Source organism: Drosophila pseudoobscura, chromosome X (genome assembly GCF_009870125.1).
Source record: "Drosophila pseudoobscura strain MV-25-SWS-2005 chromosome X, UCI_Dpse_MV25, whole genome shotgun sequence".
Lineage (NCBI taxonomy): Eukaryota > Metazoa > Arthropoda > Insecta > Diptera > Drosophilidae > Drosophila > Drosophila pseudoobscura.
Window position 1 is genome coordinate 65,237,031 of NC_046683.1, and position 23,926 is coordinate 65,260,956.

The 23,926-nt window shown below is 48.9% G+C and overlaps 4 protein-coding genes across 6 annotated transcripts; 3 read left to right on the top strand and 1 right to left on the bottom strand.

The window, feature by feature from the left end:
• Nucleotides 1–815: 815 nt before the first annotated feature.
• Usp5 (ubiquitin specific protease 5) lies at nt 816–3,658 on the top strand. The gene is made up of 2 exons (XM_001352701.4): nt 816–1,498; nt 1,569–3,658. Exons 1-2 carry the CDS (start codon nt 979–981, stop codon nt 3,536–3,538), a joined length of 2,490 nt encoding a protein of 829 aa, XP_001352737.1. The 5' UTR covers nt 816–978; the 3' UTR covers nt 3,539–3,658.
• A 78-nt stretch (nt 3,659–3,736) lies between these two features.
• Alg2 (alpha-1,3/1,6-mannosyltransferase Alg2) lies at nt 3,737–5,213 on the bottom strand. Its single transcript, XM_033382066.1, has 2 exons — nt 5,121–5,213; nt 3,737–5,047 (listed from the first exon to the last, which is right to left on the bottom strand). Exon 2 carries the CDS (start codon nt 5,016–5,018, stop codon nt 3,756–3,758), a length of 1,263 nt encoding a protein of 420 aa, XP_033237957.1. The 5' UTR covers nt 5,019–5,047; nt 5,121–5,213; the 3' UTR covers nt 3,737–3,755.
• A 74-nt stretch (nt 5,214–5,287) lies between these two features.
• On the top strand, nt 5,288–19,103 carry LOC4811876 (hippocampus abundant transcript 1 protein). 3 transcript variants are annotated; one of them, XM_001352699.4, is made up of 10 exons: nt 13,488–13,626; nt 14,103–15,009; nt 15,088–15,333; nt 15,846–15,941; nt 16,013–16,537; nt 16,611–16,819; nt 16,890–16,976; nt 17,053–17,150; nt 17,220–17,492; nt 17,663–19,103. In XM_001352699.4, exons 2-10 carry the CDS (start codon nt 14,470–14,472, stop codon nt 17,758–17,760), a joined length of 2,172 nt encoding a protein of 723 aa, XP_001352735.4. In that variant the 5' UTR covers nt 13,488–13,626; nt 14,103–14,469; the 3' UTR covers nt 17,761–19,103. The 3 variants fall into 3 exon arrangements, with proteins under 3 accessions (XP_015043792.1, XP_033237956.1, XP_001352735.4); XM_015188306.2 differs by lacking the exons at nt 13,488–13,626; nt 14,103–15,009; nt 15,088–15,333 and adding an exon at nt 5,288–5,935; XM_033382065.1 differs by lacking the exons at nt 14,103–15,009; nt 15,088–15,333 and having other exon boundaries at nt 13,471–13,626.
• A 100-nt stretch (nt 19,104–19,203) lies between these two features.
• LOC6900110 (prominin-like protein) lies at nt 19,204–23,355 on the top strand. Its single transcript, XM_002135426.3, has 11 exons — nt 19,204–19,796; nt 19,872–20,019; nt 20,084–20,212; nt 20,274–20,461; nt 20,525–20,689; nt 20,762–20,898; nt 20,956–21,291; nt 21,554–21,666; nt 21,726–22,665; nt 22,726–22,862; nt 22,928–23,355. Exons 1-11 carry the CDS (start codon nt 19,346–19,348, stop codon nt 23,229–23,231), a joined length of 3,048 nt encoding a protein of 1,015 aa, XP_002135462.3. The 5' UTR covers nt 19,204–19,345; the 3' UTR covers nt 23,232–23,355.
• Nucleotides 23,356–23,926: the final 571 nt, after the last annotated feature.

Sequence of the window (23,926 nt, forward strand, 5' to 3'; positions counted from 1 at the left end):
GAACACAACATTTTATCTGATTCACGAATCAATTTCGTACAAGTTTGGCTAATTTTAAAGACTTCCTTTTATTGGATTGTTTTTAAAACATAATGGGAATAACTCCACAAAGATCCGATCAAAAGAGTGGAAATCCCATCAAAATATACCGTCCGAATTTCAAAATATACCGTAAATATACTGCTGAAAATGCTCATACGTTGCTTGAGATGGAGTGTAAAAATATTCCGCTCCTTGTGTTGCATTGCTTTTGGCATATATCGATATGTACGCATGGAAATTATTAATCATCGGCACTGTCATATGAAATCCATCATTGAATAAGTGCTGGTGAACGCGCCCATTCTTAGAATTGAAACATTTGTATTCATACATACATATATTTTTTTGAAGTATACTGAAGTACCATACCATAAAATAACAACAATAATTCAAATATGAGGATTCATGCAGTGAAACACGATTTGATATAGGAAAAATTAAAGAAACCGTCATATTGAAGTTTTTGGAATTTTAATGTTTTTTTCAAACCGATCTAATTTAGTTAAAAAAAACCTGTGTTTAGTTGTTCGCAGAATTTTGCAAGGTCATACTGTTAATTGTCAGTCGGAACTGATTCAGTTGCACTGGTTCCTTAGGTGACTCGCGAAATTTGTTGTTGCACTTTCTGTAGGGATGTGAAGACATCGATAATTTCTCCCGGCACTTAAAAGTAGTTAATGTTTTAGAAAATTGAAATAAAGCCGAGATCTAGATAGCTAGTAATATTCAACGGAATATCAAAATCGAGGAATGTGTTAAATATAACTTGAATTCGTCAGTATATTTTCGTAAATTTCTAAGGTCGGACGGTATATTTAAACGATAAGTCCGGGGTAACGGTCACACTGCATCCCTAGGCAGCAGCGGCAGCTGCGAAAAATTCTCAATAAATCATACAAATATTTTGCGAATACAGAAATATTTCCAGATTTAATCATGGAGGAACTTCGCAAGCATTTATCAAAGGTCAACGTGATCTGCGCCTCAGGCGCTAGCTCTCCGCCAGTGTACAAAGACGAGTGCGTCTATTCATACGACAACCCAGAGACGCCCACCGGCCTATACGTGTGCCTGCACAGTTTCCTGGGCTTTGGCGAGGCTCATGTGCGCGAATATGCCAGTAAGACTGGCAACGCGGTCTTCCTGCACATCAAGCGTGAGAAGACGCTGAAAAAGGACGAGAGCGCAGAACAGGAGAAAAAGGAAGCCGCTGCCGAAGCCCCGCCAGAGAGTAAGATCACACGCCTGGCCATTGGGGTGGACGGCGGCTACAATGAGACTGATTTGGCCAAAAAGTATGAGATTAAGGACACCTACAGCATTGTGGTTGCTCCCGAGCTGGACAAGAAGCTGCCCTATCCCGATCCCGAGCTGCCCATTCGCGTGTCTCAGGCAATCGAAGGCATTCTGGCAGCGGACTCGGCAATTTCCAAGCTGGAGAAGTCCACACTGATGGGTGAGTGTGTGTAGACGCTTCTTGCTGGACGTTTTCCTGACGAGCAGAATCTTCCTTTTCGATTTTGTAGGCACTTGGGATGGTGAGGTCCGTCAGGCATCCAAGTATGCAGAAAACCTCGAGCAGCTAAATAACGGCAAGAGGATTCCGCCATCCGGTTGGCAGTGTGAGAAGTGCGATTTGACCAGCAATCTCTGGCTGAATCTAACCGACGGCTCAATACTCTGCGGCCGCAAGTTCTTTGATGGCAGCGGTGGCAACGATCACGCTGTGGAGCACTATCGCGTGACCAACTATCCGCTGGCCGTCAAGCTGGGCACCATCACCGCCGACGGCAAGTCCGATGTCTTCTCCTACCCGGAGGACGACATGGTCATCGATCCGCACCTGGAGAAGCATCTCTCCCACTTTGGCATCAATATGGCGGCCATGAAGAAGAGCGAGAAATCGATGGTCGAGCTGGAGCTGGAGATAAACCAGCGCATCGGCGAATGGTCGGCCCTGACCGAGAGCGATAGTGAGCTGCAGCCTATGGCCGGACCGGGATACACAGGAATGCGGAATTTGGGCAATAGCTGCTACATCAACAGCGTGATGCAGGTGCTCTTTGTCATTCCTGACTTCCAGGAGCGTTTTGTCGGCACCGGGGCTGAGCGGTACTTTAGTGAGTTCCCCAGCGATCCGGCGAACGACTTCAACATACAGATGGCCAAGCTGGGCAACGGCCTCCAGTCGGGCAAGTACAGCAGCATCGTCGAGAACACACTGGACACGGATAACTTGTCGGGCATATCGCCGGCCATGTTCAAGAACATTGTAGGCAAGAACCATCCGGAGTTCAGTACCAAGCAGCAGCAGGATGCCAACGACTTCTATCTGCATTTGCTTACGATGCTCGATCGCAATTCGCGCAATCAATCGAATCCGGCGGATGCCCTGAAGTTCCTGCTGGAGGATCGCGTGGAGTGCCTGGCCAGCCGCAAGGTCAAGTACAAGAAGCGCGAGGAGTACAGCTTCCGGCTGCCCATACCGCTGGAGAAGGCCACTAATCTGGATGAGGTCAGGGAGTATCAGGAGCGGGACCAGGCAGCCCGCGAGAGCGGACAGCGTCTCGTCGATCGCGACATTGTCCGTCACAAGGTGCCGCTGCGGGCCTGCCTGGAGCGCTTCTTCGGCACGGAGCTCATCGAGCAGTTCTACTCGACGGCCATCAATGGCAAAACGAACGCAGAGAAGACCACACGCATGGCCACCATGCCCGACTTCCTCATGATCCATCTGGGAAAGTTCACGCTGGGCGACGACTGGGTGCCCAAGAAGCTGGACGTCTCCGTGGACATGCCCGACGATCTGGATCTGAGCGCCTGGAAGTCCACCGGCGGTGGCCTAAAGCCTGGTGAGGAGCCACTGCCCGAACCGGCCGCCGAGCAGCCCAAGTTCACGTTCGACGATGCGGTCATGTCGGAGTTGCTCAATATGGGCTTTCCCCATGAGGCCTGCAAGCGGGCCTGCTTCCACACCAAGAACAGCGGCCTGGAGGCCGCCTCCAACTGGCTAATGGAGCACATTGCCGACGAGGACATCTCCGATCCGTTTGAGGTGCCCAACAATAGCATCGGGGACTGCGCCAGCGAGCAGTTTGTGGCCAATCCGGAAAGCCTGGCTATGCTCATGAGCATGGGATTCGATGAACGCCAGGCCGTGGCCGCCCTCAAGGCCACCGATGGGAATGTGGAGCGTGCCACAGACTGGATCTTCTCGCATGCCGACAGCATCCCCATGGACGAGACCCCGGCCGTGGCAACACCGGCGACCTCTGCTCCTTCCACTTCTGCCGCCGCCAACTATCGTGACGGCACGGGCAAGTACAAGCTGGTGGCTTTCATCTCGCACATGGGCACCTCGGCCCAGGTGGGCCACTATGTCTGCCACATCCGGAAGAACGGCGAGTGGGTCATCTACAACGACACCAAGGTGGCCAAGTCGCAGAATCCACCCAAGGATCTCGGCTACTTGTATCTGTACATGCGCGATGAGTAGTAGTCCGAGCCCGTGGTCTGATCTCATCCCAAATTAAAAGTCCTCCCTAAATCACTAAATAAAAACTATTATATACACCCCCAAAGGAAACTCCGAAATAAAGAATAAACCTACATTAAATGGTATCTAGAATTGCATCAGGAATAGGTTACAGGCTGCAGGTCGCCCCCAATCCCCACTAACCAATGCGACTCAGGATTGCAGATTGCCTGGAATTTTAATCAAGTTTCTTCCGGGAGGGGGGCACTAGATCTTGGACAATGCCATTCAAACGGTCCGCGAATGCCTCGAAGGAGAACTTTTGCTGCACCCTCTTATGGCCCTGATCGCCCATCTTCAGGCGCAGCGGTTCGTCGCGAAACAACTGGCACATGGCGCCGCCAAAGCTCTTCGCCTGCTTCTCGCAGAGGAAGCCCGTGGAAGTGTGCACCACAGTCTCCGTGGGCCCGCCGCTGTTGAGGGCCACCACCGGCTTGGAGAAATACATGCCCTCCAAGGGGACGATGCCAAAGTGCTCGTTCTCTGGGGTGTAGAGCAGACAGTGGGCGGCATACAGAAGGCGACACTTCTCCTCGTCCGTGGGTGAGCGCAGCAGTATGACATGTTCTTGGAGGTCCAGCTCGGTAGTCAGTTGTTCCAACTCCGCGTAGTGCTCGACATTCTCGAGGCAGCGCGTGTCATAGCCGCCGGCGATGATCAGGCGACAGCGCTTGAAATCCGCCGATGAGAGCATGTCTCCCATAAGACGCAGCGACTTCAATGCCAGAGCGTGGTTTTTCTTTCTTTCGTAGCGATTGATGTCCAGATAGATGAAGGCGTTTCGCGGCACCCGCGGATGCACGGTCTCTTCCAAGACAGTGGAGCGCTGCTGTAGCTTCTGTTCCATCTGGTCGAAGTATTGCGTGTGAATGGAGGGGTAGAGAACGTCGGGTACGGTTCGCAGCCGTCGGAATGTGTCCTGGAATACGCGTAGCGTGAACTTGGAATTGACCAGCACCTTGTCCGCCAGGCCAACAGTGTGCTCCTCCAGCCAGTTGATGGGAGCGCGATACACGCGCTTCAGCAGGCCCTCCCTGGCGCTGAGCAGCTGGTCCGGAAAGTGACAGTAGAAGAGAACTCGCGGCCGGTGACGAGCCAGGCGCAAGACAGGCACACAGACGGATATCAGATCGCAGAACACCACATCCACCTGCTCGCGCTGGGGCATAAAGAAGCTGGCATAGAAGGCGGCATATAGCATGCGGATGTAAGCGCAGAAGGCATAGAACCGCCCAAAGAGCTTCCGTGGCAGCCAGTCGCCCACGACCTGAACGGGAAAACTCCCATCGGCGGTCTCCTTGAAGCAGTGGGTGCTGTCATGGTGATTGGTCAGGAAGCTGACCTCGTGACCGCGCTCCTTGAGGGCCAGGGCGGCGTCCACAACCAACCGCTCGGCTCCGCCAATACCCAAATCGGGATGAAGAAACAAAATACGAACCATTTTTCGGCTCTCAAAACAGAAGAGAATATCTGTAAGAGGGAAATGAAGGGGAGTTTTAATTTAAAGTTCCAGTTGAAGGGGAAAGAGTGGTTCTACTTACACCTTGTGTCAGAATATTTGCATTTCTGTTGCAATTTCTAAACCTTTTTAATTAAATATTTATGTTTTGCTTGTGACTCTTTTTGCTAGGGATGGCCCGACGGCGATTCTAGCGATTGCGTTGCGATAGAGTGGCAACCCTAGAACACATGTTGACAGCGCCTACCGCGGCATTTTTTAGCACCAAAAACGCATCCATCTCTGTCCGTGTTTGCAACGCAACGAGCGCATTTTTCTCAGTTCAGTGGAATTAAAATAAAGGAAAGAGTAAATACTCAACCGAACGTCGTGTCCAGGTGCTGCTAGTCAGATGCGGTCGATTGTGTATCCATAAATCGAGAGGCATGCATGCCACCAAAGCGACCGACACCAATCCCAGCCCCAGCCCCAGAGCCAGCGACAAGGCATCACCACAATCGAGCGCGCCTGGAGCCTGAATAAAGGATAGAGAAACATAGAAACGCGTCTACAAATAATAGTATTATAATAACATAAACAGTGATGCATGAAAATTGCCCAAATATTCAATAAACAGTCGCCGTAGCCGTAGCCGTCGCCCGACTGTAGTGCAGGCCAAAAAGAGAGCTAATCAACCATCCCCCCAACACAACACTCCCCCACCAATCAACCGCCGACGTGCGGCGCGTTTCCCAGTGCAAACATTAACATTTAGGAACGTTCTGTGCTAGTGCCACGAGAGCCACGAGAGCCACGTAGCCGCAAAAGTTGCCACCGAGATGCCCAAGATCTACGTAAAGAAGCCCTTGGCGGGCCTGGTCATACGGAATCGGGCCCACAAGAGCAGCAGTATCTTCACGGTAAGTGCGCCACTGATAGTGGAACCGACCTCCTTATCATCCCATATCGCCGTGAATCACTCACTAGACGGCTGCGTGCCTACGAAATGCGGTTTAGAATTAACTTTAATTGTAATACGTCCGCTCTATCGAGCAATTTGGGGATCACTTGATGACAGACATGCGCGCTATTCTAATTGCTAGTTTTTTACTGCACGGAAATTCCATTTCGATGGCAAATCAGGCGATTCCGCTTATCACAAACAGGCGAATTGGGTGGGTGGGCCATTGGCGATAATATCACAAGGTTTTTCCCTTCATAGTGCCCTAAACGGGTGATTGCCTTGATGTTCTCAGTCCCAACACCCAATAAAAACATAAAAAACCTGTGCTAAGAACTGCTCGCCATTTCCCATTTCATTTCTCAGTTCCGTTCCCCGGGCGAGTAAGTGTGTCAGATTTCATAATCGACTCAACATCGATGACCTGCCGCACACTCTTCACTCTCACCGACTGGAACCACTTGTGGTCGGTGGTCGATGGTCGCCGCTGGGTCGTCGACTTTCGTTTTCGTTGAGAAGCTGAAGTTGTTCTGTTCTGTTCTGTTCTGTTCTGTTCTGGCGGGTTTCTGTTTTGATTCGAATCGAGTTTTGGGCGAGCGTTGAACTCTCGCTTTTCTCGGTGAACCAGTTTCATAGGTTCCATCATTAATGAGGTAGCCACTATAAAACTAGTCAAGGTCTTCCCGATTCCGTCTTAGAATCAGCTTTGGCTTTCTCTGTCTGCCTTTGGGTGTTCCAATTTCTAGGGACGCCGCGCCACTGCCTTCAGTGCGTGCGCGTGTGAATATTACATTAGTACTTGCCCACACCCTCCCTCACCAGCACCACTCACCAACACATCGGACTGGTCTGGGTGTAATCATCCGACTCCGACTTCGACTTCACCTCCACCTCCGACTGCAGGCGTCGCCCGTCGCACATGGCATGACACATTCCTGACACCATGGCACCGGGCTCTGACTAAAAATGTTAATTAGCCGCAATACTGCTGGAAATCGAAGTCCGAGTCGCGGCAGCCTGCCTGTCGCGCCGCCAAGCCCGCAAAACTATGCAACAGATTTCGCTCGAGTGTATATGTGGAAAGCTCGTGACGCCTGCGCCAAGCAGTTCTCTTTCCATTCCATTCTCTCTCTCTCTCTTTCCCTTTCGGGTGGGCTTAATTACGGGTCTCGAGTCGAGGGGAAATTATGTGGAATTGCTTTTCGTCCGACCTTGACTACGTGTTAATTACTGCACAGGGTACCCATTAGTGGTTACAGTTCGCCCAGGAGATTCCCTGTAAATGAGCTTTTGTGCGGGGACAATGAACACTGCGAAATGAATTCTTAGTTTTCCGAGAAGCCACCACAGAGTCTGGAAAATTTCCCTTTCGACAATATTCCCCATGGGGGAGCTTTTGCCACTTGCTGCACGGCAGAAAGCTTCTTCATTCATAAAACGCAAAGCAATGGCGCCGAATCGTCCAGCTGCCAACAAGCAGAGAGGAAGACAGAGACAGAATGCGAAATGCGAAATGCGAAAAAGTCCCATCGATGCGAACGAAGCTCTCAAAAGATTTGAGTACTCTCTACACAAGATAGCAGCGGCAGTGCATGAAAATGAGATAAATATGCCAAATGATAGCTAGACTCATTTATCAGTTTACAACAAGCCTGAAAACTTAGTTGGTTCATTTATACATCTGTTGTTGATCAACACGGGAAAGCTTTGGTCAAGAAAAATGCAACAACAGAAACAATAGCAATTGCCATGGTTTTGGAAGTTTTGTGCACGCCAGAAAGCAGGTTTGTGGAGCAAATTCCGCGACGAAAGTGAAATAATCGAAGGCGCAAGGGTGTGTGTGTGTGCTAGCAATGGCACTCGTATTGGTGAGTGAAAGTAAAGGGAAATTTCTATTCCTGTGATGAAATCAGGACCCCAGGAAATAGCCATACCCATTAATGGATATTCTGAAAATCAATCCGTATGGCATCCGGTGAAGAGAATGCTGTATCGCCTGCGTTTAGTTACCAGAATATATGTAGATAAATAAATTCAGAGGGGACAACCCGAAATGTGTACATTGAAAATGTGGCAAAGTACCCAAAAAGAGCTTTTGGCCTTTAAAGCTCGGTGTGTCGCGTGCAACAAACGGTACACAGCGGCGGTGGCACAAAGAAAATGTTCGTTTGGCAAGGCCCAGGGGCAGCGAGTACAAATCAGACGCTTTTCCAGCTGAGTACGGCGCAGCATGTGGAAAAGCGAACACCACGCTCGGACTCGGAGTCGGAATCGGAATCGCAATCGCAATCTAAATCTAAATCCAAATCGTTGCGCATCTATCGTCGCGTAGCGTCATTGTGTACAAAAATACCTACACGATTTTCCCATGTTTTTCTGCGTGCGTTTACATTTTCGCTTTCATTTCGTTTCGTGGCGATTTCCCTGGTTATCCGTTTAGCTTGCCCCTCGGTTCGCCAGCCTCTTCTCTATAAACAATAGACCCCCCCACACCTCACCCCCCACCCCGGGCCCCGTATTAAGCGAAGGGGCATCTATAGAGTGTGTTTTTTTTTTGCATGTGTTTGTGTGTGTGTGTGTGTGTGTGAGCAGAATTTACTGTTAGAAAGCAAACGCGTGGGGGAAAATTGACAAAAACTGAACTTGAAATGCTTCTCAATCCGTACTTGCACGAACGCGTGCTTTCGCCTTCAGCTGTTTGTCCCGTTACGCAAAAACAGTCGCTGTACCAAAGATGTGGGCCCGTTCGAACGGTTATATTTTCTGCCTTGTGCCTTATGCCTTATGCTAGGTTATGTCCACCAAGGTGGATTTACGTTGAGGGGAGAGAGCGCTGCCCAAAGAGATCCGAAGCGAGCGCATGGATGGCGAACAAAGATCGGTAGTGTCCCCCATGTGGGGGAGCATGGGGTCCCAGCCCCCATCCTTTGACCAGTAGCCATCCTCGCACCCCCCTAATGTTCTGAGAATTTGACATAATGCCCTGCTCCAACCATTCCGGGGGAGTCGTTAAATGTATTCATTGTTCTGCCAGGATTTTTATGGGCAATGAGCTCCGGCCCGGGGCTCTGGCTTTATGGCCACATCAAACTCCGCTTAGTCGCTGGCCCCCGATTGCAATCGTCCCGAAGGGGGGGCAGGCAGAAGCAGGATGGCAACCCACCGTCGCTCCATCACATGGCGGCACCTTGGACGTTTGTTTGTCTGATTTTCTTAACCAAATTTACCCAACATTGGCCAAAGTTCAATAAACCCTCACCGCACCGCAGGGTAAGAGAGAGAGGGAGAGCGAGAGCGAGAGAACAAATATGGCACGACACTTTTCCCCCACATAGGGAAAGCAAGGAAAAACCTTGCCACGCACACAGTAGATTTTCGCTGACAGGATTGTGTCTGAGTCTGGGTCTGAGATGCCAGAGCCAAACATTTGCTCAACCGGCGCCGTTAATGCCAATCAATTACGGGGAGCAATCCTTCTCTTCACACGAGCGCTCCCAAGAGCGGAGACATCGGAGGACAGACCTTCCCAGTCCTGGTCGCATGAAAAGCCGTTAGATAACACACTGCCGTCCATAAATTATGGCCCATCCACTGCTTTGTTTGCTGTTCTGCCCTCTTGCGCTCCCACAGAATGAAGCCTTTGTTGGGGAGTGTGGGCCTTTGTTTTGGCATATGCCGCAGTGTAACCTTACCGCAAATCCTCTTCCAGACAAGAGCCTCGGCAATAAAGTATGTACTGGCTATAGAGGATTTTTGCAGAGCTACAACTATCAATCGAAAAAGGATATGGAACACAGAAAGTGACCTCTGACTGGGAGAATCGTTCGTTCTTTTGCTGCAAATTCTTTTTTCCACTAGTTGTTTTGTGGTTTTATGCGACGGAAACATTACATTTCCAAAGTTGTGTACTTGGCTTTTTTTTTAAATTTTTTTTTGGCCAGATTCCAGTGCCATATCCGTCGTCTTCTTTATGCAAATTAACTGCACGACTGCCTTCAGTGCAGCAGAGTCCTGTGCCTGTGCCTGTGCCTGTGCCTGGGCCGTGTCTGCGCTGTCAACACAGCTTGTGCAGAACTTTAAGAATCATAAATCTATTAAAATTGGTTTGTGTTCCATTCCGATTTACGTGTTTGTCAGTCTGTCAGCCTGTCAGGTTTTCGTGCTCGTCGGTTTCTGGTGGTGCGACATGCAAGGTCCGCACTGAGCCGCCGTTTCGGTGCAGTGCAACGGAGCATTATCAATCACGTCAATGAGAGACAACTGTAACAGACCTTCCACTTTGCACCTTGCCCTTGGCCGTGGCCTGATGAAAATCACTTTGATTTGACAGTCTGCAATGGAATTTTTCTATTAGCTCAAAGCCCGAATCGAAAGAAAAATAGGGACATACCCCCCCCAAAAGCAAAGCGCTATCTCTACTAGAAAAAGTAGAGGAGACGAATAACATAGAGCGGTGAGCGGTGGTCAGTCGAAGCTAGCTTCATTCATGCACACGACATGTACATGTGCATGTTGTTTTTCCATCATTCGCTTGTGCGCCTCGAGTCGAGCATCAGTCATCAGTCAGGAGAGCAGTTGAGAGCAAGGACATGCCCACCGCTGGCATAGAGCAAGGGTCAAGTTTTTCTCTAGTTATTCTCTCGAAGACGGACGTGGCCCCATCCCATCCCATCCCATCCCATCCACGCGCGCGCTATTAAGTCTGCCGCATGGCAGGAGACATTGCCAATTGACACTTTCTGTCCACCATGTTGTTGACAAACTATTTTTAATATTAAAAGGCGGCAGGCTGCGAGTGGGGGATAATGTGGGGGGGGTGCCACATTGTGTATACGTAATATATATGTATGTACATGATGCGTATCCCGTAGACGCTGCACGCGCTGCAGTTCGGCACAGAGACCCAGCAGCTGTTGCTGTTGCTCTTGCATTGCACCCATCTGACCTTGGTTTCCCCATTAGCTCTCTGCGGCCCGCAGGCGGCACAGGCACAGGCTGACATTTGGCATCCAGTTCCACTGGCACAAAAACTGTTGATCGATACTCTTCCACAACAGCACAGAGATGGATGATGGGCGTTCATGGTTTCGGCTTCACATTGGCACTGCCTTGGGCCTCAGCTTTGATCCTGCATCAGAGGATTCCGGCTCACTGTCTGCTTGAGGCTCGTGGGTGGCCGGGTTTGGCACCAATTTGTGGGGGGTTTTTAATTAAAATGCGACAGTGTTGGTCTCCAGCTCCATCTGGCTCCAGCCAGGCGACAGGAGTCGGGGGACAGGCGACAGGAGACAGGTGGTGTGGGCGGAGAGTCATACTTTATTTCCAGCTCGAATTGGTATCAGTATCTCTGTGTGTGTGTGTGTGTGTGTCCTTGGTTCGTTGGGCTTTGGCCTACTTTTGAATGCAAAAAAGCCACAACAATGAAGAAGTTGCCTGCTATTGGCCATTAGGTCTGCTGTTCTTGGGCTTATTGCAAAAATTTGACTGCACGAAAAGGGATGGAAACTTCTTTGCCATCCCAGTGCAGGCTACACTTTTGGGGCTGGCCAAATCGAGTGGAAAAATTAAGCCGCCAACTTGACCTTGCCACCCCTTTTATTTTTATAATTTTGCGTGTTAAATGCGCCACACGTGGACGGCCGCAGGCCAGGGACCACAGCCGCAGCCGCAGCCACAGGCACAGGCAGGACCTAGGCCTAAACGAAAAGAGCGAAAAGATTAATTAGAGGAAAAGAATTTGAATACACTGAAAGAAATACTAATACATGCTAGATAAATTCTTCGAAACGCTGACTAAATTTGCCATAAACGAACGGCCACATGAAACATGAGGCTCCCTCACACCACTCGAACCACTTTTGTACCCATCATATTCTTGACTTAAGAACATTTTTCCAACTGTATGAAATGTGCGCGTTTTGCGTGTAGTACGTAATACCCCGTTCTGTTCGCCATTAGCTCAGATCCCATTTTGGGCAGGTTTTCAATTTGGTTTTGGCCACCGCCCACATCTTTTGCCCCTCCTCTTGTAGTTCATTCTTTGTGACATTAATGAAAGGAAAACATGGAAATGTTTTCCAGCATGTCTCTTGCCAAATCATTACGCCATCGTCGCCCATGTAGTTGTTGCTCGGCGGCATGCCCCAAAAAGGATGTGTCTGTCGGGCAGTCGTTAGGAGGGGGGAGAGGGGACCGGGGACTGCCATCATCCCTCTGCCGCCTGTCAAGGTCACTCCCAGTGCAGGCTTTTGATGTGGCCAGTGGCCACAGGCCCCGCAGGCCCCACAGGCCCCACAGGCGAATGTCAGGCCAAGTTTTCAAGTTTTTCTTTCAAATTGGATTTGAGGACCCACGGAAGAGGATGAGCAAGGACTGCTTTCAGCAATATCCGCCTGCTGATTGACTTCGCTGATGGGGGGACCCGAGCTCTGGCAGGATGCACTCTCGGTCCCGGATGATTATGTAGATGCCGCAAGTCAGTAGGGGGGGCCAGTAGGGGAAATCCCTATTTTTGTTTGGCCTGCACTTGACTTGAGTGCCCTTCTCGTTGGCCAGCTGGCTGTGGCCGGAGATTTATGCAAATTTCCGAATGTATTGACCCTTTCCCAAGCAGTGGTTCCACTTTGAAGAGTACTGCCATCCGAAACAGGGCAACAGCTGTTTTGCGGCTGGCTGATTCATGCTGTCAAAAGTGCTGCCGAGCAGCTGCTCTGGTTGCCACGTTTAGTGAGTACATTAATCTAATTGCAACAGCAATACGACGACAATCGTTTCAATGTTGACTTTCCCGCAAGACTGCCACACAATAGCGCGGCTCTGCGCTCCAACTTTCATCGGCATCATCATCGTTCGGGAGCTTTGTCTATTTGTAGATGAGCGAGCGACAATTTACTTTGGAGCAGTAACTTTTGGTCACCCTGCACCCCTTTAAACGGAAGGGTATATTAATGGGATACTCGCAGACCTTCTGTAGGTCGAAAACCGAACGGATCTAGCTTATATGCTGGATGGGAGGGAAAGAGCGCAGTGCAAAACCCCGCAAAAGGGTATATTTGTAGGCGGAACTGTGCTTGTGGCTTGTCTTCGCTCTAATGCTCTCTAATATTCAAACAGGGTGGATGCTTCGTCGCCTCCTCTCACGCTCGCTCTCAGTGTGTCACTCGCACAAGTGAAATCTTGAGAGCACAGAGAGTGGCTCTATGACTGGCCCACCTGTTCCGTTCTAGCTCTCTGTCTGTCCGCTCACCGCTCACTGGCTTTCGCTCTCTCTCTCTCTCTCTCTCTCTCTAAGCTCTCAGTTGGTCGACATTTAATTGCACTGTTACCGTTGCTCTCAGTTCTTAGTGGGTCGGTGATCGTGTCAGTGCGGCGCGAGCATTGAAACCCAGCAGACAGAAAGAGTGGGGGGAATGGGAATGCCTTTTTCGCTGTCTTCGGGAGCACACTGAGAGAAACCTAACCAATTAAAGTCAGAGGAGTCCGATTTGTATTTGTTTGTATATTATTCAAATGTTTGTCAAAATTCAAAGCGATTATTTTACAAAAAATTCATCAAAAAATTTCCGAACTTCCGTCGCTGTGCATCCACCGGAAACCAACGCCAAAAAGTTTCTCCGTGTGCAGTTATCCAGGGTTATACGAGGCGTGTGTGTATGTATGGGTGCATATTTAGGCCACGCGTCCCGACAGCAGCAACAAACAAACAAACAAACAAAGAAACATCTTTTCTGGCATAAAAATCACAGCTCCACCGATCCTCCAACGATTTCCCTTTAAATCAATCTTAATTTTGAATTATTTCTTTATTTGATTTGCTTTGTTTGCTTGTTGCTGCTTCTGATGCTGCTGCTGCTTTTTCTCTCGATCCAAGGCCCCCCCACATCCATGCTTGCTGTCCCAATTCGCGCCCAAGTGCTAAAAAGTCAGCATTGTTCAGCATTTAGTCCGAGCTTTTTAGCGCCATTTGGTCAGGCATGGATGGGGCAGAGTCGGAGACCGGAGACCGGAGACCGGACACCACCCACAATGGAAATTCGAGAGACATGGGGGTGCCGCCTCAGAGCTGAACAAAAGTCGCTCGACAAATAAGTAAACCTTAAAATGGTGGGGGGGATCTTTAATTACAGCAAGAAAAGTGCGTGAAACTCGATAAAGCTACGTCCAATCTCAAGAAAATGTGGTAGTAATATTCTCATCTAAGCCAAACAAATGATAAGATAAGAGAAAAGAAAAGAAGAGCAGAGCAGACGAGCGAAGACGAAGAGGAAGAGGAAGAGGCAGCCCCGTTGAGAGCAAGGTGACGCAAGAGAAGAGGTGGAAAGTAACTGTTCCAAGGATTCAGCGACAGCAGCTGTGATCCCCGACTACCCTCTCCTCCCCCACCCCCTGCACATGTAGAGCCCATGGCAATGGAATTTAGTGTGACCAGGACAATACCGAGTGAAAATACCAGACCAAAGCCGCGGCCCACTGGCCACTGAGAGGAAGGAGACAATGCGTAACGGGCAATGTTATGCCCAGCGGCAGAAAAAGGAAAAGGAGGAGGACCACGACCAAAACCAGAAACAGAACCAGGACCAGAACCAGGCGGAGCAGGAGCATGCGGACCCGGATGAAGAGTCCGAGACAGAGCAGGAGTCGGATACGGAGACGGAATTGCAGCCGCAGGCCAAGCAAGTCAACTCCGTTCCCCTGGCAAGCGGGCGACTGATCGGCACGCATATCAGGCCCGAACCAGACCCAGAGTCCGGCGAACAGACGGACACCCAGAGCACGGATAGCAACAGCTCCACGCCGACAACGGCAGATGTGGCAGACGAGGAAGATGTGGAGACCGTCAGCTCCCTGCCGCTGTCGCCGCCCACCTGCGTACGCAGCGGCGTCGGGCAGCTGGTCAAGGGCAATTCTCCGCTCAAGAGGCTGCATGCGGACAACCGGTCGGCCTCCATTGCCACCACCACCACCACCAGCACGAGCATCAGCACGACACCGAGCAGCGGTATCAATCAGCCGGACCTGGACAACGTGCCCACGGTAAGCGGCAGCAGCCCTCGACGGCAACAGGTCCATCATGGCCACGTCGACACCTCTAATGCCGCCTCTCTCCTGCAGTCATCGCGGTACGCGGCCCATCCGAGCAACTTTGTCGAGACCGCAATCACCTCAACGTCGCTGGGCACCTCCGCAAGGACGGGCGGTGGTGGTGCACCGGGCAGCACGCATCGGCGCACCCACTCGGCGGCCTCTTACATCTCGATGTGGTCGCTGGCTCCAGGAGCAGATCCGCCGTTACAGCGACGCAAGCGGAATCGATTCTCTCGATGGCTACGCTACGCGTGCAACGTATGCTGCTGCAAGGTTGGTTTTTCTCGGTGTCCGAGGTCTTTTAGGGATTCCCTCTCCATTCTTCATCGTAGCCATCCGATTCCCTGGGGCGGCGGGAGCAACGTTCGATCGCCAGGGATCGGATGTTGGATGGAATTTTCCTTCATTGAATTTGGGCTCGCGGTTTTTTATTTATTATTATTTTATTTATTGATGAGCGACACAACAAATCGGTTAGAGACCAGAGACCCTGTGAAGCCAGAAGGTCTCTGGTCGGCCACACGTGGGGAGGGGGCCTGCCTAACAAACGAAAACAATTTCGAATTTAGTACAATTTATTTTCAGTCACCCGCATGGCAGCCGCCAATTGATGGGTGGCAGTGTGACGGCAGTGCCCGTTGTGACGGTTGCTCGTGCTGACGCGTTGATGACGCAGCTTCCAGTTACCATTTACCATTCACCATTCACCATGCACCATCTCCCTTCTCCAAAGACTCCTTGGCAATCTAATAATGGCTAACTCATCTTCCATCTTCTCTCCGTAGAGTTCCGGAATAGGCGAGCCGAGTGTTCATCATGCGCTGGTTGTGATATTTCTAGAGTTCTTTGCGTGGGGACTCCTAACGATGCCCATAATATCGGTAAGCAGAGAGGGAGTGTTTTAGCCTCTCTGTGACCTCTCGTTGACCTTTTTCTCGCATCTTTCTTGCAGAAACTGAACAAGACATTCCCGGATCATACGTTCCTCATGAACGGCCTGGTCATGGGCATCAAGGGGATCCTGTCGTTCCTGGCGGCGCCGCTGATCGGCGCTCTTTCGGACATTTGGGGTCGAAAGTTTTTCCTATTAGTGACAGTATTCTTCACCTGCCTACCCATACCGGTGATGTCCTTCAACACCTCGTGGTTCTTTGCCATGATCTCAATAAGTGGCGCCTTTGCCGTCACCTTCTCGGTGGTGTTTGCCTACGTGGCCGATGTGACCACGCCGGAGGAACGTTCCAAGGCTTATGGCCTTGCCTCAGCCACCTTTGCTGCTAGTCTGGTCATCTCGCCGGCGTTGGGCAACGCTCTGATGGACTCGTATGGCGAAACGCTTGTTATTGCTCTATCCACAGCCATAGCGCTGCTGGACGTGTTCTTTATTCTGGTGGCTGTGCCGGAAAGCCTCTCGGAGAAGGTGCGACCCTCCTCTTGGGGTGCGCCCATTAGCTGGGAGCAGGCGGATCCATTTCAGGTGAGCAGAAGAACCAGGAGAACGAGGAGAATTCCAGAAATTAATATGCTTTCTTTCATTTCTGACGACTCAGGCTTTGCGAAAGGTCGGCACGGACAAGACCGTTTTGATGCTGTGCCTCACTGTGCTGCTCTCGTATCTACCAGAGGCTGGGGAGTATTCCTGCATGTTTGTCTACCTGAAGCTAAAGATGGGCTTCAACTATACGGAGGTGTCCATCTTCATAGCCATCGTTGGTATCCTGAGCATCACAGTGCAAGTGACCCTGGGTTCCTTTATGAAGTACGTATTCTAATCACACAGAAGATTGAATCTCTCGGAATCCTGATCGTCATCTGTTTCTGTCCTTTAGAGTGTTTGGCGCCAAACGAACGATCATTGTGGGCCTGGCCTTGGAAATCGTACAGCTGCTGTGGTACGGCTTGGGCAGTCAGAAGTGGTGAGTGGTCAGGAGAGCCAGGAGCCAAATGCTGATGTGGGGCATTGTGTGAATGTATCCATTATTATTTTCGCAGGATGATGTGGTCGGCAGGCGTTGTGGCTGCCTTGGCCTCCATCACCTATCCCGCCATCAGTGCGTTCGTATCGCTGTATGCGTCCCCCGAGAGTCAGGGTGAGTTCTGTTTCCTCTTTTGATGATTCGTATATGACACTTATCCTTGATCCCCCATCCACCATTTAGGTGCTGTTCAGGGTATGATCACGGGCATGAGGGGCCTGTGCAATGGCTTGGGACCAGCTGTGTTTGGCGTTTTCTTCTATCTGTTCAATGTAAATCTGAACGAAGAACGCGACAATCTACACATGTCCAGTGGCAGTCGCGAGACGAATGTGGAAAAGATATCGCATCATGTGCCAGGACCGCCATTTTTGTTTGGCGCCCTGTGCGTCGTCTGTGCTATAATCGTGGCATCGTTCATTCCAGAGGGCCAGAATGCCCAATTGGAGAAGAAACGTAAGGAGAACTCGAGATCCATAAGAGTCGCAGCACATTAGATAGTCCATGAGCCAGAGCAGCAAGACTCGCGCCCGAAATATCGATTCAAAAATAAATTTGCCTGCCGTTGTGGAACGGGACACCGTATTGATGAGAGTTTTGGCCTAAATCTTTTTTTCTTTTCGCAGGTGCCTCGCTCGATGTACAGTACGAGATCGAATCTGGCCACAAGGCTCCCAGCTCCCTGGCGCCGCTTATACGCTCCGACTCGCTGGCGCAGCTGTAGTCGTCCTATCCACACACACAGCCCACACCCACAGCAACACACACAACCGCAACAACCGCAGCTGGTGTCTAAAACATACGTATAAGCAGAGATATTTAAGAATTAACTTTAACCGATTTTGTAATTGTAACGAATGCTGTAACTAGTTTGGCTTTAGTTAGTCCCACAATCCCACAATCCATGGCTAAGTTTTCTAGAGAGAGAGTCTCTGCGTCGATGCCCATGCTGCTGATCATGCTGCTGCTATTGCCTTGCCGCCTGGTACTCCATTCAAGTCTTCGGTTAGTTTTCACCTTAGCCGATACTCCATAAGTGTCAGTAAAGTTACACTTGCAACCAGCACTCAGCACCCACCACCCAGCACCCATCACCCCCGCTCTCAAGATTCAGTTCAGTTTTTCGTTTGTTTTGTGGCTCAATGCTGGGGTTCCCCTTTCGGCTGGGGACTAAATTACACACATCACACAGCAGATGAACAAAAACTGCCAAAATAATAAACAAATTAATTGTAAATTCGTAAAACCTTCTGCTAAATGCGAAAATTCAACACTACCATTCAGCAAATGCCTAAACGAAATACCCAAATAGCCCTAGTACCATTTTTAGTTGTAACAAAAAAGAAACACAATTAGAAAGAGGTAAAATCCAAATAAACTGAATACTAAGCTTTACTTTGCAAATTGTAGTGATCTAAAAAGTGTAAACTCAAAACAAAACCGAGTTCCAGCAGTCGCAAATGGAATAATATTGTACTAGTATACATATATATATAAATATGCATACACACATACATATATAGGAACTGAGCACCGGGGTATCTTGATGTCGAGACACGTGTGCCTCGACAGAACAAAACAAAACAAAAAATGAGATAAATGTATAGAGGAGGGCACTGGACACAAATCATAATATTAGCGTGCGAGAACACTGTAGTTTTTTTTTATTTTGATAAAGCCAGTATGAAAAATAAATGTTGCAATGATGCTTGAGGCATACGGATAGTCAGTCCCCAAACCACTCCAAACCACTCCAATCCAATCCAATCTAAACCAAAACAAACCAAACCAATCCCAAGTGTGGAATGTGCGTGTGTATGTACAGTACTTTAGAAAATCAAAGGTATATATTTTTCAAAGTGTGCTGCAGGAACAGTGTAAGGTCCTCCTCCACCCCACCCCATGCATGCGGCACGTAGAATGCTGCTCTGAATGCTGCTAATGAGTAAGGACGGGTAGGACGACAGTATGTATGTAGAGAACGATATCCACATTTTGATTGTAAATTATTTAACATGTAATTTAGTGTTTTAAACGAAACCAAAATAAACGAAACTGTTTGATGAAGCGCTTACACCATTTGAATACCTCTTATCCCCACAACAGATGCTTTTGTGACTGACTGTTCACTGTAGATCAACTGTAGCTTTGATCTACCTGTTATTTTGATTATTGAGTTGTCTTTACACACAAGCACACGTTAATTAATGTTCCGCTCCACACACAACGAGCATACACACCTACACATTAGTCTTCAGAAGCAGACATCTACACAGAACCCAAATTTAGGCTGCACTTTCTGTTGAACGATGACTTCCAGCAGAAGTCCGGCAGGCGACTGTGGAGGATGCCATCACCAGTCGGAACTTCCTCGGGGCAAGAGAAAAATCTCGCGAAGAGAACGGAGGCGTCACTTGGCCGTGCTCTTCTTACTCATTATGGCATTCATTGCCGCCACGGATGGACAAACAACTGCAGCTGCAGGTGGAGACGGAGAAGGAGGCGAAGGCGAAGGCGGAGATGGTTTGCCAAATATGGGGGTTCCGCCGGATTTTTGGCGCACGGGCTACGAGGGACACGGTACGACGCACGAGCAGGTCGGACAGGTGCACTTTCCTAAGCCTATCTACACCAAATTCAATGGGTTCTTTAACTATTCCCGGGACTTGTCATCGACCACAAAAGCTGTTAATCCCATTTACAATTTTACACACTTTATCTTTGGCACGGTGATGACCGACGAACCAGCTCTCCCCCCCGGTGAGTGTCAAAGACCTGGCTCCGCTGAGCGCCGATCAGCAACACGTTGACTCGAATTCGCCCTCCGATCTGCAGGCTACATCATGGTGCAGCAGGAGAAGGTCCTGGTACTTGGCAAGAATGTGGAGAGGAACGAGTGGTCCCTGCTGATGAGTCGGTACTGGCTGGTGCTTTTCTTTGTGATATTCCTTTTGGCCGCGATCATTGTCATACCATTCATTGCGTAAGTGTGGGGCTACCCCCAGAGCGTTATTTTCTAATGGCACAAACCATACATATCTTGGCAGTGTTTGCTACTGCTGCTTCTGCTGCTGTCTACGGTGCAAGCAGGGCTGTATCAGGTGCATGGCGGCCACGGACCGCAGGCGGCGCATGTGCTGCGGCATATGCCTCTTCCTGCTGATCATTGGCTTGATGTGAGTCTGGGTAGCGTCATCAGCATTGGCAGTCCAATTAACGTCGTTTCCGTGTTCACAGATTTGGCCTTCTCATAGCGTTTGTGACGAACAAGTTCTTGCATCGCGGATTGCAGGAGTCCATGGTGACAATGCGACGTAGCAGCGAGGACACTTGTACATTTTTGAGGAATGTCGCTGACCACATCCACCATCTGTTGGTGTTCAACTTTCAGGAGCTGGAGATGCACCTCATCGAACAGATAAACGGTAGGTTCTAATCGGGAAATTGAAATCAGCTAAAATATGTCCGAGTACCTTCGTTTTTTGTAGACGCGCATAATCACATCTTCCTGGACCTGGCGGACGCCTCCGATAGCAATGCTTTGATTGAACTAGAGCGAATACTGGACAGTATGCCTCTGGCTCACCCCAAGATGAAGCAATTGGAATATCTGGAGAAGGAGTTACGCTTCTATATGTCCAACCTGAGAGACTGTAACTAGGACAATACGTGTGCCATGCCATGAGATCTTCTAGCTTTTTTACCCTGTCTCTCTTTTTTTTCAGCAATACGAGGCCTCAAAAGAGATATGACCTACACGGTAACCCATTACTGCGGCAATACCAAGGAGCGTTGTTACAAAACCATGGCGGAAAAAAGCGTTTTGTATATGGATACGTCAACGTGCCTGCACTTGGACGAGGTATTTATTTACGTCATCTATGAGTTTTTTCATATCAGTTTCCTGTCTAACTTCTAGCTTCCAAATACCACAGTCTATGTGGAAGCCGTGGAGATGATTATTAAGAAGAGATACAACCTAATACCGAAGTTGGCCTTGGTCCGATTCAATAAAGTTCGAGAAAAGATCAAGGAGCAGATGGAACTCGTTGGTCCGCCGCTTAAGCGAACTATCGCCACAGGTCACTCGATCTTCGATGATCGCGCCTTAAAAATACGCAACATGATTGATGCAATAATCAGCGATATTCACTTGAACACCATGCGATCCACAAAGACATTCGACGACGTCTATGAAAAGTTTGGAACGGACCGAAGGACTATTAATATCATATGTATCACATTAATCTTCATAGTAAGTCGGAATTGTTTAAGCTCGTATGGGTTTTGTGTGGGTTGAGCTGCGGCTTTAGAAGGACCGGATGTTTTTTCGAGTATAGATTTGTTCTGCCTTCTTAAAAGCTTGGTTTTTCCACATTAGTCTTTATGGGAGAATATCGTAAAGTATAGTAGATCCTGAGGTACTAGTACTAGTGTGTTAGTGGCCTTCCTGAATAGTTGTATGCCCAATCAAAGCGAAAAATGCTATCGGTATTAAAATGCTTGTATCGCCGTAGATAATAGTTTTCCTGTTTACGTCCTTGGTATGCGGCGTCGGCGGTTATAGTCGGACTCATCCTGGACCAAGTGGATTTTGCAGCAAGGGCATGGCCGCCTCATGCCTGCTGATGTGAGTGCGACTATCCGTATGTGTTTAAACATTGTCATTCACTCGTCATCATATTACAGAGCTATCATCCTGATATTTTGTGTGTTCTCGTTCATCACGATGGTCGGAGTTTTCTACTTCATGATCGGGCTGGTTACTTACGAGGGGGCCTGTGCACCGACAACACAAGATGAGAAGTATGAACTTTTCCGCCAATTGGATGCCGTCATCGATATGAATCGCTACCTAAGGCCAACGAATCCGGGCGATGAGTGGGTGATACCACCACTTCATATGTCAGAGGCAGTCAGGTCCTGCCGTGCAAATGAGTCCATATTCCAGCTGCTGCGTACGAATAATATCTACGACATAAACGACTTGGCCAACATCATTCTGCTGCCCGATATCCCAGAAGAAGCACCCGTCTTCACCGAGGATTTGACGAAGCTTGAAATTTTGACGGAAAGCGAAAAGATCCTACTTAATAAGGTGCGCAACAGCAACCTCTCGACCTATCACAGCATGCTATACGATCAGAACCTTTGCTTGAAACTATCGAACAACGATTTGGAGGTCTTGGCCAATGTGTTATTGGAAGACTTGGCAACGGATGAAGCAGTCTTAAAAATAGATGGTCGAGTTCACAGTATTCTGCACAAATACAGTGCATTGGCCTACCACAAAACCTTCTATCTGCCAGTGCAACGTGGCATAAAGAAGGCTCTGAAAGTTGTGAAGGAGATCGATACACTCATTCTTTACCTGAACCACGACTTTGGCAACTCCATTGAAATACTGCTCACGGCGGTAATTAACGCCGAGAATTTTGTCAGAAAGCGCGGCGCGGAGTACGTCAACAATCTGGGCTATAATCTCACCAGTGCCATCAACGAACAGGTGGAGGAGTACATCAATATGGTGATTACGGAGGCAAACAATAAAGTGGGCCTGTGTCAGCCCCTCGCCTACATTTACTATGAAGGCGTTTACTTCGTTTGCTCCCGTCTAGTGGATCCCATAGTGAGTACAGACTGCGGCACCTGAAATATTGTGCTTGTGCTTTAACATATTCTTTTTCAGAACGGATTCTGGTTGGGTTTGCTTCTCTGCTCCATACTACTCCTGCCTACACTCGTTGTATGCCATCGTCTGATGTGTTTGTACCTCAAAATCTATCCGGCTCCTACGGTCGCTGCTGTAGGCTCCGTCACGGGAAGGTGAGACTCCAACAACAATAATTTGTAGAATTTCCTAACTATCCCGTCCCTTACTCTCCCAACAGGTGTCCTACTTGCACAGGTGACCCGTACGTGCCAATCATACCGCCTAAGTGCGGCAACAAGCACGATCCGGATTGCCGGTGCGCGCCGTGTAGAGGTATGAAGCATAAGGCCCCCACGGAATCCTGCGGCCGCGACCACGATCCGGCTTGCCAGTGTCCGATTTGTAAAGGGGCCAAAAAGTCAAAGCGCGGCAGGGGCAGGGGGGGCGCTGCTCCAGAGCAGACTGCACCAATGCCCGGACCAGTCGCTGAGATGATGGTTATAAGCGAGGCACCGGCCCCGAGCAAGCATAAGAAGGATTAGGATCGAGAAACATATACATATACATACATATATACATATACATATATATATATATATATATATATATACAGAAAACAGCATAAATGTCAATCTGTAAAAAATACATTATTAGCAAAGCAGTTTGAAAAACAGAATTGTAATATTAATTAAGAAACATCACATATGTATACAATAAATATAAATATATTTAATAAAAAAATATTAAAAAAAATAAGAAAAATTAAGAATGTAGAAGAAGGTTTTCATCAATTGGCTCAAATTTCAGTTTCCAGTTGTTTGTACGAGTATTTGCCAGGAGGTTTTTCAGAATAATTTGAGGGTATTTGAGGTGAGGGTCTGAGGGCTAGTAATATTCAACCGAATATCAAAATCGAGGAATACGATTTCCAATCAGGGACAAATAACGAATTACCTCTGGTAAACCAGTCGGTATTAAAATACAATATACTAAAAAGGATGAAATTTGAATAGTTTTATCGCAGGTGAAAGATATCGTGGCCGTTATATCCGGTATATTAGATTTGTGGTAAAAGTGGCTGTGTAGCTACCCATCCCCGTCCTTACTCATTCTCTCCCTCTCTTGCTCTATCCCACACACTCTTTTTCGTGCAGTGTGCGAGTTCTGGCGAAAAGGAGAGAGATAGAACGGCTAATGTTCGTGTAATAATTCAAAGGAAGAGACAGAAATAAAAAAA